The following is a 14,712-nucleotide window of genomic DNA, read 5'->3' as shown; positions in this document are numbered from 1 at the left end:
TGCCAACAAGTCTACTTGGAGGGTACAGAAGACATGTCTCATGAAGTGAAAAGTAAATCAATCCATCCGTCCATTTTCTACCACTTGTCCCTTTTGGGGTCACGGGCAGTGCTGGAGCCTATCTTAGCTGCATTCGGGCGGAAGGCAGCATACACCCTGGACAAGTCGCCACCTCATCGTAGGGCCAACACACAGACAACTTTCACAAATCAATGTAGTTAAAGCTAGTGTCATTTTTATTGTACATAAAAATCAGAGTATAGGTGCCACATAACAGAAATTTAGCCCCCCAAAGTGCATTAGCATCCATCACGTAAATGGATTAAAAACTATAAATTTGTATATACACATGCTCATGCAAAGATCTGCTAAAATATACAGTGAATGCAAAAAATACGTTTTTTCCCAAATAACACATGCAAGCATTGATGAGGGAGATACTTGTTTTGGCAGCTGCACAATAAAACATTTGAAATATTTTTTCCAATTCAGGGGCTAAAAATAGGTTAAAAAACAAAAACAAAACTCCCTCAAAGACAACTTAAATAAAAAAAGATTGGAACGGCTGTAACTTATTAACTATGCTAAATGTTTCCTTGCAGCGGGCCGGACTTTGCCCTCGTCCAACTAGTGCTGCTGCACAAACTGTGCATAGATGCAGCACAGACACGCTGTAGAGCCAGATCAATAGCTTAGTTTTAAATTAAACTTGTGGTAAAGATCTCAGGTTACTGCATGATCAGTCTTCACTGGCCTTGTAAGGTCTGGACCAGGTTCAGGCCTGAGCCGGAAGGCAAAACCCAGCCCTCCTGGCCTTGATTGGTGTGCAGGAGGCAATACAGCTGCTTCAGATGGGTCACAATGTTGTCTTTGATGTCAGGGATGGAGATCTGGAGGCGCACGCTGCCGCTGTCAAAAGAGCGCGTGTTGTCTCCAGAAAACATCTCGGTGATCATGCGGGCAACCACCGGAATGATCTGCAACAAGGCGGCGGGGATTATTGGATACAGAAGATACATTTAGAGTGAAGTACAAAGATAGATAGATAGATAGATAGTACTTTATTGATTCCTTCAGGAGAGTTCCTTCAGGAAAATTAAAATTCCAACAGCAGTGTACAGAGTTGAGATCAATTTAAATAAAAGTAAAAAATGGGGGTTCAAATGGAAACAAAATAGAGAAATATTACAATAAGAATAAAAACTAAAAAGCAACAATGGGAATAAAAATATAACAGTAAAATAAGAATATAACAAGACAAAGTAGGCAGTAGTGACCATGTTATGAAAACGTTGCTATTCTGATGTTATGCAGCCTTTTATGTGACTGAACATAAGCAAAATGATAATATATTTCTAAATTAACCTCACAGTCCAACAGTTTCCAATTGTGTGGTCTACATACCTGCCTAATCATTGGCATTAACAGCTGTGGCTGGAGGCAACTACCTGATGTAGTTTCCTTTTTTTTTAATTATTATTCTTGGCAATAGCTGCATTGCCACAATGAGTAGTCAGCACACACATTTAAGAGTTGTAACTTGAAGTAGCAGTAGAGTGGAAAAACAAGTTGACTTTATAGGCTTGTTTGTGTTTCATTCTATCCATTAAACCAGGGGTGTCAAAGTCAAGGCCTTATCTAGGGATATTTGATTAGTAGTAGAACCGGCCCGCAGGCCACAGCCGCCTCCTGCTGTTTTGCATGCATCAGTGTTGGCGCGAGGAATTTTCAAAATGGGGTTCCAGGGACTCCATCAAGTCATAAAAATGGGGTCCCACAGTAAATGTTTTGGGCCCCACTTTTTTGGAAGGGTTTTGAAAACAAAATGAGTATAATGCACAATACGAATTACACAATGTGCCCACTTCAATGGTTTTGATCACACACACACACACACACACACACACACACACACACACACACACACACACACACACACACACACACACACACACACACACACACACACACACACACACACACACACACACACACACACACACACACACACACACACACACACACACACACACTAACACCCCTGGCTGTGGTGGAGACGTGATGGCGACAGGCCGAGTTACACTGTTCCTTCCACCCACCTCCTTCCCCGTACCGGGCGACGCCCCCCTCCACCACCTTAACTAACAAATTTTCTGAGGGAAATATTGCACATAAATACATACACACGTGTATATATATATATACACACAAAACCCTAAACCAGTGTCACAGCCACTCTACCAACCGAGCCATGCCGCCAGAAATCAACACAAAAACAATGTGTGTGAATAGCTAACTTTGCTTAGAAATTTGTGCTCTTCTGCACTGTACTGAAACAGAAAGTCTATAATGCCAGCAAAGGATGTTGAAATATCAAAAGTAGACATGTATCCACAAAAATATGTAGAAGGTGGTGATGGTGTGTTTGACGCAGAAGCAGCTTGAAGGAGATAACGTTGAGAGACTTTGATTTGAAACAAGTGTTTTGAAATAAGAACACCTCCACAGAATTAGTTAAACTCATGAATTAAAGGTAATACTGTACTGTTGACAACTTGTGTATATTTTATCTTGAACAGATCACTAGCATCAAGCAAACAATCCCTTTTATTCTGATACTAATACTTGCCTATTTGTGAAGTACGCCATTCATGCCTGATATAATTTGATCCATGCCTGATAAGGTTACGATAGAAGGCATGAGTTCTCACCTGAACCATGATAAGTTTCCTCTCTGTCGGCCTTCCATCAGGCCACTCCTCTCCAAAACAAAGGCTGATTTCAAACTGCGGTGGGTCTGGCGTTTGGCCACGCTGGTGGGCAATCACACCTATGTTGCAAACACAATTCTAATTATGTTACCCAAAACTGCATTTCCTGGTGAACGAGTACAACAACAGGGCTGGAGAACTTACCACCAAGAAAAGACTCCAAGCAAAAAAGTTTGACCTTTTTCTGTCGCTCAATAGGATTTGGTGCATTGGGGTTGGGCGCGCAGGGACCAGACCAGTACACCTTGCATTGGCACAAGCGGATGGCGTAGATGTCGTGGCCGCTCACCTCCAGGATCAGACCTCTGTCCATCACATCCAGCAGGCGGCTTGTGAAGAGCCTCTGCTTATCGTTGGTAATATTCTCTGTTGTGGGGAAGCGTAACTGTTCCAGGCTGACGGGGCCAAAGAGCTCCTCCTGATTGACCATGGGGCCCAGGTCGCCGTAAAAGAGCCTGCAGCCCTGTGGGTTGCTGACTGTGATGGTGGGACACATTTCCCTCCCTCGGTACAGAAACTGGACCTCCAGGTCGGTCACTGGGTTAAAAACGCAAAAGGTTACATATAGTATTCTAATCAATCTTATTTTGTCTTTTTTTCAATCAATTTTTCGTCCCACATTTTTATTCCGATTCAAATTGTTCTACTTTTAAAATGTTTAGCCAATTCATGTCATCATGTCATGCAGGGTAAAAAAAATGTTTCCGAAAATTCCCACATTTTCAGGAAATCAACCTTTTCCGGTAATCCCCCCCCCATTTTTAACGAAAGTACACTTTTTCAAACGTTGACATTCTCCACATTTCTCACCCAATTAAAAGCAATCCAAAGTCAAAATGTTCCTTGTTAATGTTAGTTACTGAATAACTATGCAAACATTAGCACACTAACTAGCTAATTTTACAGGTATACACCACAGAGTCAAATATTTTGTTACTTCAATTTAGCATGCTAACTTAAATTTTACAGGTATACATCTAAAAGTCATATTTTGTTACTTGACTATCTTGCAAGCATGCTCATATATACTGCACAACACCCACTCCTGCTGAGGCTTTTAAATATCTACAACATGCATGTAATACAGTACAAGAACAACTTTGCTATCTTCAACTTTTTTAAATGTAGAGAAAACAAAGTGTGTGTTCTTTACCACATCAAAAACTGTAAGATCATCACTGTGAGAACATTTTAACAAGAACTGGGCAACAAATTGTGTTATTTAAATATTTATGATTTTTAATTGATGACCAATTGAGTTTAAAGGAGCACATTCAGTGTGTCGTAAAAAAAACCTGAAACTTTTACCGGGATTTTATTATAGAAACAAGTTTTGTTTTTCTTTTACTGTGAAACAGAAATTGGTGGAAACAACCTTTTTACCTGTTATTGACTATGGAGATGTGTTGTACATGAATGCTACTGCTGGATGTCTCCACAAGCTGGATAGTGTGCACCACGGGGCAGGGGGATTCATTACCAACTGCGCTCCCCTTAGTCATATACTCAATGGTTAACTGGACATCTTTATGTGCTCGACGCCTCAATCATTGGTATGCGTTCATCTACAAAACCATTCTGGGTATCACTCCATCTTATCTATCTTGTCTTTTAACAAAGAAACGAGGAAGTCACAATCTTAGTTCAATGAATGTTCTGCAATTTGGCGTCCCCAAAGTAAGAACTGAACTGGGCAAGAAAGCATTTAGGTTTTCAGCACCAAAGGCTTGGAATAACCTACAATCGAATCTTCAACTTCAAACCCTTGTTGCATTAAATGATTTTAAAGCGTCTGTGAAAGGATTGCAGTCTACCTTGTCTGTATGCACATGTGCAATGTGAGCAAGTTTTAAAGTTGTAATGTTAGATGTTTTACGTGTTGTCTTGGCCAGGTCTCCTTTGGAAAAGAGATCTTTGATCTCAATGGGATTTTACCTGGTTAAATAAAGGCTAAATATAAAAAAATATTAACATGCTAGCTTTTGAACTAATTTCACAGCCTCAGGGTCAAATATAATTCCACGCATATTAAAAAGGGGCTGTTTGCAATCACTTGTGAATTGTATCACCACCCCAGGAATCGGAATTGTATCGGATCGTTAGGTTCCCAAAGATTCACAACCTAATCTATTCTTAACCGTTTTAGTTTGATTAAAATGTCTGCAATTTTCAGCACACGTACAAAAATAACACACTTACTGGGGAGGGAGCTGATCCACATCTCTGGAGAAGCGAAGAAAGAGTCCACTAAAGGCGTCACCTGCATGGCCTGATCCGACATAGTAGCGGGGGGCATGGCAATGAGGGTTGGGGGCTGCATCTCCACATCTACCGGCTCCTGCTTAGGCCAAATTTTCCCCGGTTCCTCTTTGGGCCAATTTTCATTGGAAGGAGGGCCACTTGCGGGTGGCATGGAGGAGTCTGAACCCATAGGGGACCACAGGATAAGAGGAGAAGGACTTTTAACTGTTTGAAGAAGAAAATAAGTCAGACATTTTCATTGGTTCGTGTTTCATGTTATATATGATAAGCACCCACCGTTGGACGGATATGGTGGAAGAGATTCTGGTGTGTTTGGGACGTCTTCCTCAGCGCCGTCTTCCTCGCCTGGAGTCCAGGAACCAGTGTCTGCAGAACCTGTGGTTTCATTTAGAAGACATTAATGCAGCTGGGATAGGCTCCAGCAACCCTTAGCAACCCCAAAAGGGACAAGCGGTAGAAAATGGATGGGTGGATACACAGAGAAAGCAGCGCCAATTAACTATTAAATAGCTACCGGATGTATGCCAAAGTAACAAAAGCCTGAAGAAAGTAATTTCAGGAAAAGACAGAAAAACAGCAAAATAGGAAAAGAGGAATCAAACTTGTGCACTGAAAAGGATTTAAAACATGAACATAAACATAACAGACAATGAAATTGATACTGTAAGTGTCATCTTCCCATTACCTGGGTTGCTAAGTGGCTGCAGGATGTCACAGACGTCGTATATTTTCAGGGGGTTCATCGGGACTTCTTTGGTTCCGTCGTAGATGAGATTGAATTCCCGGCTTTTGTTCAGGGCGCACCGTAGCTGGGCTTTCCACTTGGCGGGATCGGGTTCATCTGTTCCCTCTTGGAATTTTCCCGTCTCCACAGCCCACGCCTGAAGGAACATGACCGTGGGAATGCCAAATGTTTGAAAGTGTGCACGAGTCACAAGAGCAGAAAAAAAACGAAGGAATAGAGGATGGTGGCAGTGATGTACACTACCTTTCTACTGTAAAACAGTGTGTCATGTACAAACCCCGTTTCCATATGAGTTGGGAAATTGTGTTAGATGTAAATATAAACGGAATACAATGATTTGCAATTCATTTCAACCCATACTCAGTTGAATATCCTACAAAGACAACGCATTTGATGTTCAAAACTGATAAACATTTTTTTTTTTTTTGCAAATAATCATTAACTTTAGAATTTGATGCCAACAACACGTGACAAAGAAGTTGGGGAAGGTGGCAATAATTACTGATTAGTTGAGGAATGCTCACCAAACACTTATTTGGAACATCCCACAGGTGTGCAGGCTAACTGGGAACAGGTGGGAGCCATGATTGGGTATAAAAACAGCTTCCCAAAAAAATGCACAGTCTTTCACAAGAAAGGATGGGGCGAGGTACACCCCTTTGTCAACAACTGCGTGAGCAAATAGTCAAACAGTTTAAGAACAACATTTCTCAAAGTGCAATTGCAAGAAATTTAGGTATTTCAACATCTACGGTCCATAATAAAATCAAAAGGTTCAGAGAATCTGGAGAAATCACTACACGTAAGCGGCATGGCCGGAAACCAACATTGAATGACCGTGACCTTCGATCCCTCAGACGGCAATGTATCAAAAACCGACATCAATCTCTAAAGGATATCACCACATGGGCTCAGGAACACTTCAGAAAACCACCGTCACTAAATACAGTTTGTTGCTACATCTGTAAGTGCAAGTTAAAACTCTACTATGCAAAGCGAAAGCCATTTAACATCCAGAAACGCTGCCGGCTTCTCTGGGCCCAGGATCATCTAAGATGGACTGATGCAAAGTGGAAAAGTGTTCTGTGGTCTGACGAGTCCACATTTCAAATAGTTTTTGGAAATATGCGACATCGTGTCATCCGGACCAAAGGGGAAGCAAACCATCCAGACTGTTATCGACGCAAAGTTCAAAAGCCAGCATATTTTTCATGGACGCCCCTGCTTATTTCAGCAAGACAATGCTAAGCCACATTTAGCACGTGTTAGAACAGCGTGGTTTCGTAAAAAAAGAGTGCGGGTACTTTCCTGGCCTGCCTGCAGTCCAGACCCTTCTCCCATCGAAAATGTGTGGCTCATTATAAAGCGTAAAATACGACAGCGGAGGCCTCGGACTGTTGAACGACTGAAGCGCTACATAAAACAAGAATGGGAAAGAATTCCACTTTCAAAGCTTCAACAATTAGTTTTCACAGTTCCAAAACGTTTGAATGTTGTTAAAAGAAAAGGTGATGTAACAAAGTGGTGAACATGCCCTTTCCGAACTACTTTGGCACATGTTGCAGCAATTAAATTTTAAGTTTATTATTTGCAAAAAAAAAATAAAGTTTATGAGTTTTAACATCAAATATCTTGTCTTTGTAGTGCATTCACTTGAATATGGGTTGAAAAGGATTTGCAAATTATTGTATTCAGTTTATATTTACATCTAACACAATTTCCAAACTCATATGGAAACGGGGTTTGTAGAAAAAGCATCTTAATTAAGCTTCTGAACCATATCTTAAAAGCAGGTTTCACTTCACATCTTAAAACAAAGCCTAGCTCTCCGCCAACTCTCCGCCAGTCAGCTGCGGACTGACATATTTGATTATGTTGTTTTCTTTAGCCAACAGGCTAATTAAGCATGACGTTTTTAAAAAGTGATCATATTTTTTATTTAGTCTGGAAAAAAATCCTATTGAGATTAAAAATATACATTTCAAGGGAGTACTGGCCAAGAGGCAGCTAAGTTACACATAAAATTACATTTACATTAAAATGACAGGATGGACATCAAGTAAAACAGTTAACTGAGCCTCCTTCAAATGCTTTCAGTTTAGATTTAAAAGCATTTAAGGATAACAAGTCAGTCTGCTTCCAGTCTCTTTGTAACATGTTCCAAGCCCAAGGAGCTGCATAGCCAAAAGCTTTTTTCCACAGCTCAGTGCGAGCAAAAGGGACAGAGAACAACAGTTGTATGTTTTTTTTTTTTGTAAGCCATTTCCAAATGTACTCAGGCAATAGTCCCAGAAGATACGCTGTAAATAAAATTGTACCAATGACACTGTCTCCTAGTGGACAGAGAAGGCCATCCCACCCGAGACTACAAGTGTGTTATGGCTCTACAGTTTGTGACGAACCTTAGAGAAGCATGGTAAACACAGTCGAACCATCTAAAAGACACGAACGAGTAGCATTTATATAAAAAGATCACCATGTTCTACCACGGATAAAAATGTGTCAGAGACAAGGTGCTTTTTAAACCAAAATAAAATGTGTGTGTATATATACACAGTAGATATATAGCTTGTGATCACAGTGTCGCTATAAATAGTTTGTGAGCATTAGTGCTTTTAACAAAATATTACTAATACTTGGTTTATATTCAAGTCACAAAATGTAAATAAAATAGTATTGCTGGTGGTTTATGAATGGTTATTTATTGGGTTTTATGGCCGGAATAGAGGACGTCTCATTAGCTCCATTGGAAACTGACTTTTATTTAGGTTTATTTATGAGTTAGGATACATATTCAAAAAATGAATCTGTCGTCATGTCTTTCTTAATAATTGTGAATATGCAAAATTCCCCAAAAAATGCAGTTCCCCTTTAACACTCATGCCTTAGCATGCCGTCCCAAGACGATGTCTTACTATGCTAGAAAAATAGTTCCTCAGTGTTCGCTATTCTAATAACAATGTCACTACAGCTTGGTTAATAAACCAGGCATGTGATTTGAACTTAATGAAAAAGACTGAAAATAGGCCGGGGGTCTGGGGCAAGGTGCCGTCTGGGGCAAGGCAAGGTGCCTCTCCACTTCTAACTGCTCAAAATGCAAAAATCATAGAGTACAAACAATGTTTATTCCATTAGTCAACTACCTTTATCTGAATAGCCATTTGTGAGTTATAGCATTAAATAAATATCTTGCAGTCATGTTGTTTATGTTTCAAAATTATTCAACTATTCATTGTCAAAATATAAACAGTGGAAATAATGAAAAAAATGTCCGCTACTGTCTTGTTTTTAAACACCAATGAAAACTAAATGTAGCATTTAGACAGGCTAGACTGTAGCAAAAGTTATCACGTTTGTTCTTAAAGGCCTATTGAAAAGAGATGTTCTTATTTAAAACGGGGATAGCAGGTCCATTCTATGTGCTGTACTTTATAGTTTTGCGATATTGCCATATTTTTGCTGAAACGATTCAGTAGAGAACATCCATGATAAAGTTCGCAACTTTAGGTGCTAAGAGAAATGCGCTGCCTCTACCGGAAGTCGCAGATGATGACGTCAGCCGTGTGATGGCTCCTCACATATTCACATTGTTTATAATGGGAGCCTCCAACAAAAAGTGCTATTCGGACCGAGAAAACGACAATTTCCCCATTAATTTGAGCGAGGATGTTTGAGGATATTGATAGCGACGGACTAGAAAAAAAAAAAAAAAACGCGATTGCAATCGCATCGCATTGAGACAGATTCATAGGTTTTGAGAGACATTTACTAGGATAATTCTGGGAAGTCCCTTATCTTTCTATTGTGTTGCTAGTGTTTTAGTGAGTTTAACAGCACCTGATAGTCAGAAGTGTACGTCCACGGCCGGGTGTTGACACGCAGTGTTAAGGGGAGTCGACGGCAGCTGTACGGGAGGCACAAGCTCAGCTGATATCCGTTAAGTGGTGACTTTTTAACCACAATTTTCTCACCGAAACCTGCTGGTTGACAAGTGGTCGGGATCCATGTCCACTGTGATCCATAGTAAAGTTTCAACTCTGTGAATTTTAAACAAAGAATCACCGTGTGTTTGTGTGGCTAAAGGCTAAAGCTTCCCAACTCCATTGTTCTACTTTCTCCAATATTAATTGAACAAATTGCAAAATATTCAGCAACACAGATCTCCAAAATACTGTGTAATTATGCCGTTAAAGCAGACGACATTTAGCTGTGTGTGTGCAGCGCTCATATTCATAACAGCCTGTGACGTCATGCGTACACGTCATCATTACGCGAAGTTTTCAAGAATAAAGTCCCAGGAAATTTAAAATTGCAACTTAGTAAACTAAAAAGGCTGTATTGGCATGTGTTGCAATGTTAATATTTCATCATTGATATATAAACTATCAGACTGCGTTGCGTGGTGGGTAGTAGTGGGTTTCAGTAGGCCTTTAAATGTGTGTTCCACTTCTTCCATGCCGAGAGCAGTTTTGATTTGGGCTTACATGGTTAAAAACTAAAATTTATGTTTTGGGCATTGTTTTATCCAGATGCATACATTTGTCCAAATGTGGCCAAGTAGACGCATTGTGGGTTTCCTGGACGTCGTCTACATCGCTAAAAGAAAAATCTAAAGAAGAAAATCCCTTCGCCATCTTCCACTAGTTTTTTTGAATATATAAATCGCCCGCTTGAATATTTCCTCTTCTTCAACTCTCTCGTCGTCATTTGGGATTTCTGTTGTGATTTCCCTTCCTGCCCTATCTTCCCTTTGATTGGCCTGTCCGCAATGTTTTGCCCTAATCTTAACCAATCGTGACTCATCATAGTAAACCAACCAACCAATCATGGATTTTCTTACACGGAAACCAACCAATCATCATTGATGTTTCTCCTAAATGTTGTCTCCTGCCTGTGGAGTTTCTTCGCTACATAGCTTCAATTTTTTATTTAATCATTTTTCATGCCAAACAGTAGTTTATACCACTGGATGATCAAAAACCGCAGTCATTACGGGAAAACCGTATTTATTGGCAGGTATGGCGAAGAGACGGATCAAGATACTAAAACACACATTGTAGTTGGGAAAAACAAAAAATAACAGCTCATATGTTTTCAGGGATAAAAAAAGACGGATTTATGTATTAAATATTGTTAGCGTTTTTTGGATGCATTTTCCAAGTGATTTAGCAGCAGAATGGATTGCTCCAATTAGCTGAATTGCCAGCGACCAACAAGCTGATTTTTACAAATTACAATGGTCCCTAAAAAAGAAAGTGCGCGAACAGTAGGCAAAAAAAGGGGAAAAAAAGTGCAGTTCCCGTTTAATTATTCATTTTTTCCCCTATAGTTATATTGTCATATTTGCAGAATGTGTTTTTTTTTATTTTGGGCTCAAGAAAGACAAATAAAACTCTGAAGTTGTCTTTATTCTGTAGTTATTATGCATGTTATTTTAAGTTGCAGAATTATACAAACATGTAGAGCACGTGTCAAACTGAAGGCCTTGGGGCCAGATCTGGCCCAACGCGTCATTTAGCTAGGTTCGCCACATCATTCATTTAGTGTCGCCCGCTGCATCATTTAATATGTTCTGCAAAAGGCTGGAAATAATAAAGTACTTTATGGCTAGTTGTATTTGTTCTTTCAACTTTGACTGTAAAAATATTGCATCCATTTGCATTTGTTTTGCATTTTATTATCTGATCATGCAAAAAGATGCTCCATGCATTTTTGTTTTAAAAAAAATATTTGCTTGCCACCTTGACTTGAGATTTCACAGCAAATTATGTCCGTATGAAATATAATAATCAATGATGTTTACTTTTTCAAACTCTACTCAATTTGTATTCGACTTTCTCTTCTGTTACAAAATAACATTATTCTTGTTTTACTTAAGTTCAAGGATAGTCTGTTTTTGTCAAACCATGTCTTTAATGTGTTCTTTTATTCTGTTATTGTTTGTATTAGCTTTTGTATAATCTCTCTTGAACCAAAGCCAGCTATGTCGTCTGCAATTAATTTTTACTTTAAATCGTTTGTATCTTTTCAAGATATATTTGCAAGATATATCTAAAAGAGTTGCATATGTAAATTGTGTAATGAAGCTATTTCACATTTATATTCATATAATTTCAATGTTACAGTCAAACTTATAATTGCGATGTAACCCTCAATAAAACGATTGACACACCTCTAACTTAGGGAATAAACACAAATGAGTGAAATAATTGAGCATTGACCAAAATCGAAGTAGAAGGTTCCATTAATAGCAGTGGTGTGCCGTCAGGGTCAGCAAGGCCTTCTCTGTTGGCCTAACATATTCAGATATCATGATCATAAATAAAGATTAAAAATATTTTTTTATTTACTTTCCCTACATATCTAAAAGTGTTCATATTATCCATCCATCCATCCATTTTTTACCACTTATTCCCTTTGGGGTCATGGGGGGCGCTGGTGCCTATCTCAGTCATATTATGCTATGCTCGTTCCAGTCCATCAGAATTTAGCTAGCTTATGTTGCCAAACTGTACGAAATCTGCCCGAGGCCGTCAGAATCAACAATGCGGGCGTCCGTGCACTGTAAGCAAACAGGGACATACAGTTGATAGTTGCGGTAGCCAATCAGATCACGAGTTGTTGCCAGTAAGGCCTTCTAGATGCCCTTATGTTGAACGTGACGTTTACGCGTCTTGTGATTGGATACTCAACGAGACTGTTAGCGGATGAATTTGAGATCACAGGAGATTAGAGACAGTTGTGATAGCCAATCAGATCACAAATTGTTGACATTAGCCTATGTTAATGAAACTGTGATTGGGTACTCACTTGCCATTCCAAAGTGAGTATCCATTCACAAGTTGCATTTTAGCAGGAAGTGTTGCGCCAAAACCAGACCGGGATAGCAGAGAAGGAGAAAAAGCGATTAGGTGGCAGTTATATATTTGCAGGGACATTTTCAAGAAGGATATTAAAGAGATACTACATCTTGTGAGATTATGCCGGCCAACTCCGGAAGCTGTTCTGGCGATGACAATTGGGTTCTACTAATTGTGGGTTCAAATATTTGATTTTTTCACGTTTAAAATATTTTTTACATTTTAATTTCGACAGTACCATATAAGATGTTTTAATTGATAATGTGTTTTAATTGATTTTTAAATGTGCCACAAAATAATCTGTTTTGTACACTGTTAATGTGAGTAAATGCACAGTAGTGCGTAAGTGTGTTCTTGTACAGTATTTCTCCAGCTATGGTCATGTGGTGACATAAATGGTGTTTCGAGAGGTAATCGTTGAAATCGGAAACCACTGAAGGCCTAAGTGGGAAATGCATAGCCCGCCACTGGCAATAGTGATTTAAGCTACGTTTACACCAAGCCGGATACGGTTATCCAGGGTAAATCCCACCTAACCTTAGTGTCCACACAAAAAAATGACAGAAACTGCGCACGTCAGTCACCTCCAGTGTTACTGTGTGCAAGTTCTTAAATTTAACTCATCTGAACAATATCCAGTGTTGTGGTATTTCAATTAACTGGAATCCAGTGTGCTGTTGGAACATATTGTAGTTAATCACACCTGAGCCATCGTAAATTAATCAAAACTTTAATAAACACGTAAAAGTAAACAATGTGACAAAGAACATTTTACAACAAATCTTGGGATCTAGATATGTGGTCAGGACACACATCACTCTTTTGCCTTCACCTTCCTTGTCCATTTGTTTTTGGTGACTTTATATACTCTGGACCTAGAAGCCGAGTCTGTGACATACATGGCGGACAATAACAGATACAGTCTGTTTTGCCAGTCCAACTGCATTCAATGTTTTCCGTAGTCTTCCCTCGACGACCAGGTAATATAAAGCACACGCTACCTTTTTTCAAATGACATCCACAGGAGACCACATTCTCGTTGTCTCTCCTTCGACAAATTGACAAAGTTCTTCACTAAGTAGAATCACAGCTGACCTGAAAGTTCTTTTGCCGTCTGAGAAGGGTTGTATCCGAAATAGCTGCAATCGATTTCTCTAAATGTATTCATGTGTGATTTCCACAAGCATCTGTACAGACGGAAGGAGAAACACGAGCATGTCTAGATGACTCGCCATCATATTTCCAGTCGTTAGCGCAGTTACAAAACCGCTTTATCATGAAGCTGGCTGTGGCACGTTCTGTCATCACTTCATGAGTGGGGTGCAGTCTTTTTGGCGTCACATCCTCTCCAAACTCACTTTGTAATCGATCAATGAGTCCATACAAAGCATATAGCCGGAGATTCAAGAAATACACGGCGTACTTACCCGTGTAAAAAATTGTTCAAGGAGCGGAACCTTAAACGCTGGTTTATTGTGGCTGAAACAGGACTTCGGCTAAATAATTATTCATTTAAGGGGTTATTCGGCTTTGTGTAGACGTAGCCTTAGGTTTTTGCAAAAATTGCCACACAAACTCCACACAGAAAGATCCCGAGCCTGGGATTGAACCCAGGACTGCAGGACCTTCGTATTGTGAGGCAGACGCACTAACCCCTCTGCCACCGAGAAGCGCACACACACACACACACACACACACACATATATATAATATATATATATATATATATATTATATATATATATAATATATATATATATATATAATATTATATATATATATAAAATATATATATATATATATATATATATATATATATATATATATATATATATATATATATATAAAATATATATATATATAAAATATATATATATATAAAATATATATATATATATATCAATAAATAAAAAATATATATAAAATACTTAAATTTCAGTGAATTATATCTGTAAATATACTCCTCCCCCCTCCCCCAATCTCCCGAATTCAGGGATCTCAAGGTTGGCAAGTATGGTCTCGGTCCACACGTTTGGTCCAGGACTAAACGCATATAATATGAAGCCCATATAAAA

General features: G+C 39.1%; 1 protein-coding gene across 1 annotated transcript in view; it reads right to left on the bottom strand.

The window, feature by feature from the left end:
* Positions 1-213: 213 nt before the first annotated feature.
* The window catches only part of irf6 (interferon regulatory factor 6), a 29,090-nt gene continuing 14,591 nt past the window's right edge, over positions 214-14,712 (bottom strand). The window contains exons 2-7 of the mRNA XM_061922722.1: positions 5,719-5,914; positions 5,310-5,408; positions 4,971-5,237; positions 2,916-3,308; positions 2,712-2,830; positions 214-977 (exon numbers count right to left, since the gene is read on the bottom strand). Coding sequence (XP_061778706.1) covers positions 747-977; positions 2,712-2,830; positions 2,916-3,308; positions 4,971-5,237; positions 5,310-5,408; positions 5,719-5,914 — 1,305 coding nt within the window. The 3' untranslated portion in view covers positions 214-746. The remainder of the gene's footprint in view (positions 978-2,711; positions 2,831-2,915; positions 3,309-4,970; positions 5,238-5,309; positions 5,409-5,718; positions 5,915-14,712) is intronic.

The sequence above is a fragment of the Nerophis ophidion genome, linkage group LG16 (assembly GCF_033978795.1).
Source record: "Nerophis ophidion isolate RoL-2023_Sa linkage group LG16, RoL_Noph_v1.0, whole genome shotgun sequence".
Classification (NCBI taxonomy): Eukaryota; Metazoa; Chordata; class Actinopteri; order Syngnathiformes; family Syngnathidae; genus Nerophis; species Nerophis ophidion.
The sequence above is the reverse complement of the archived record's forward strand: the minus strand, read 5'-3'. Positions and strand labels throughout refer to the sequence as shown.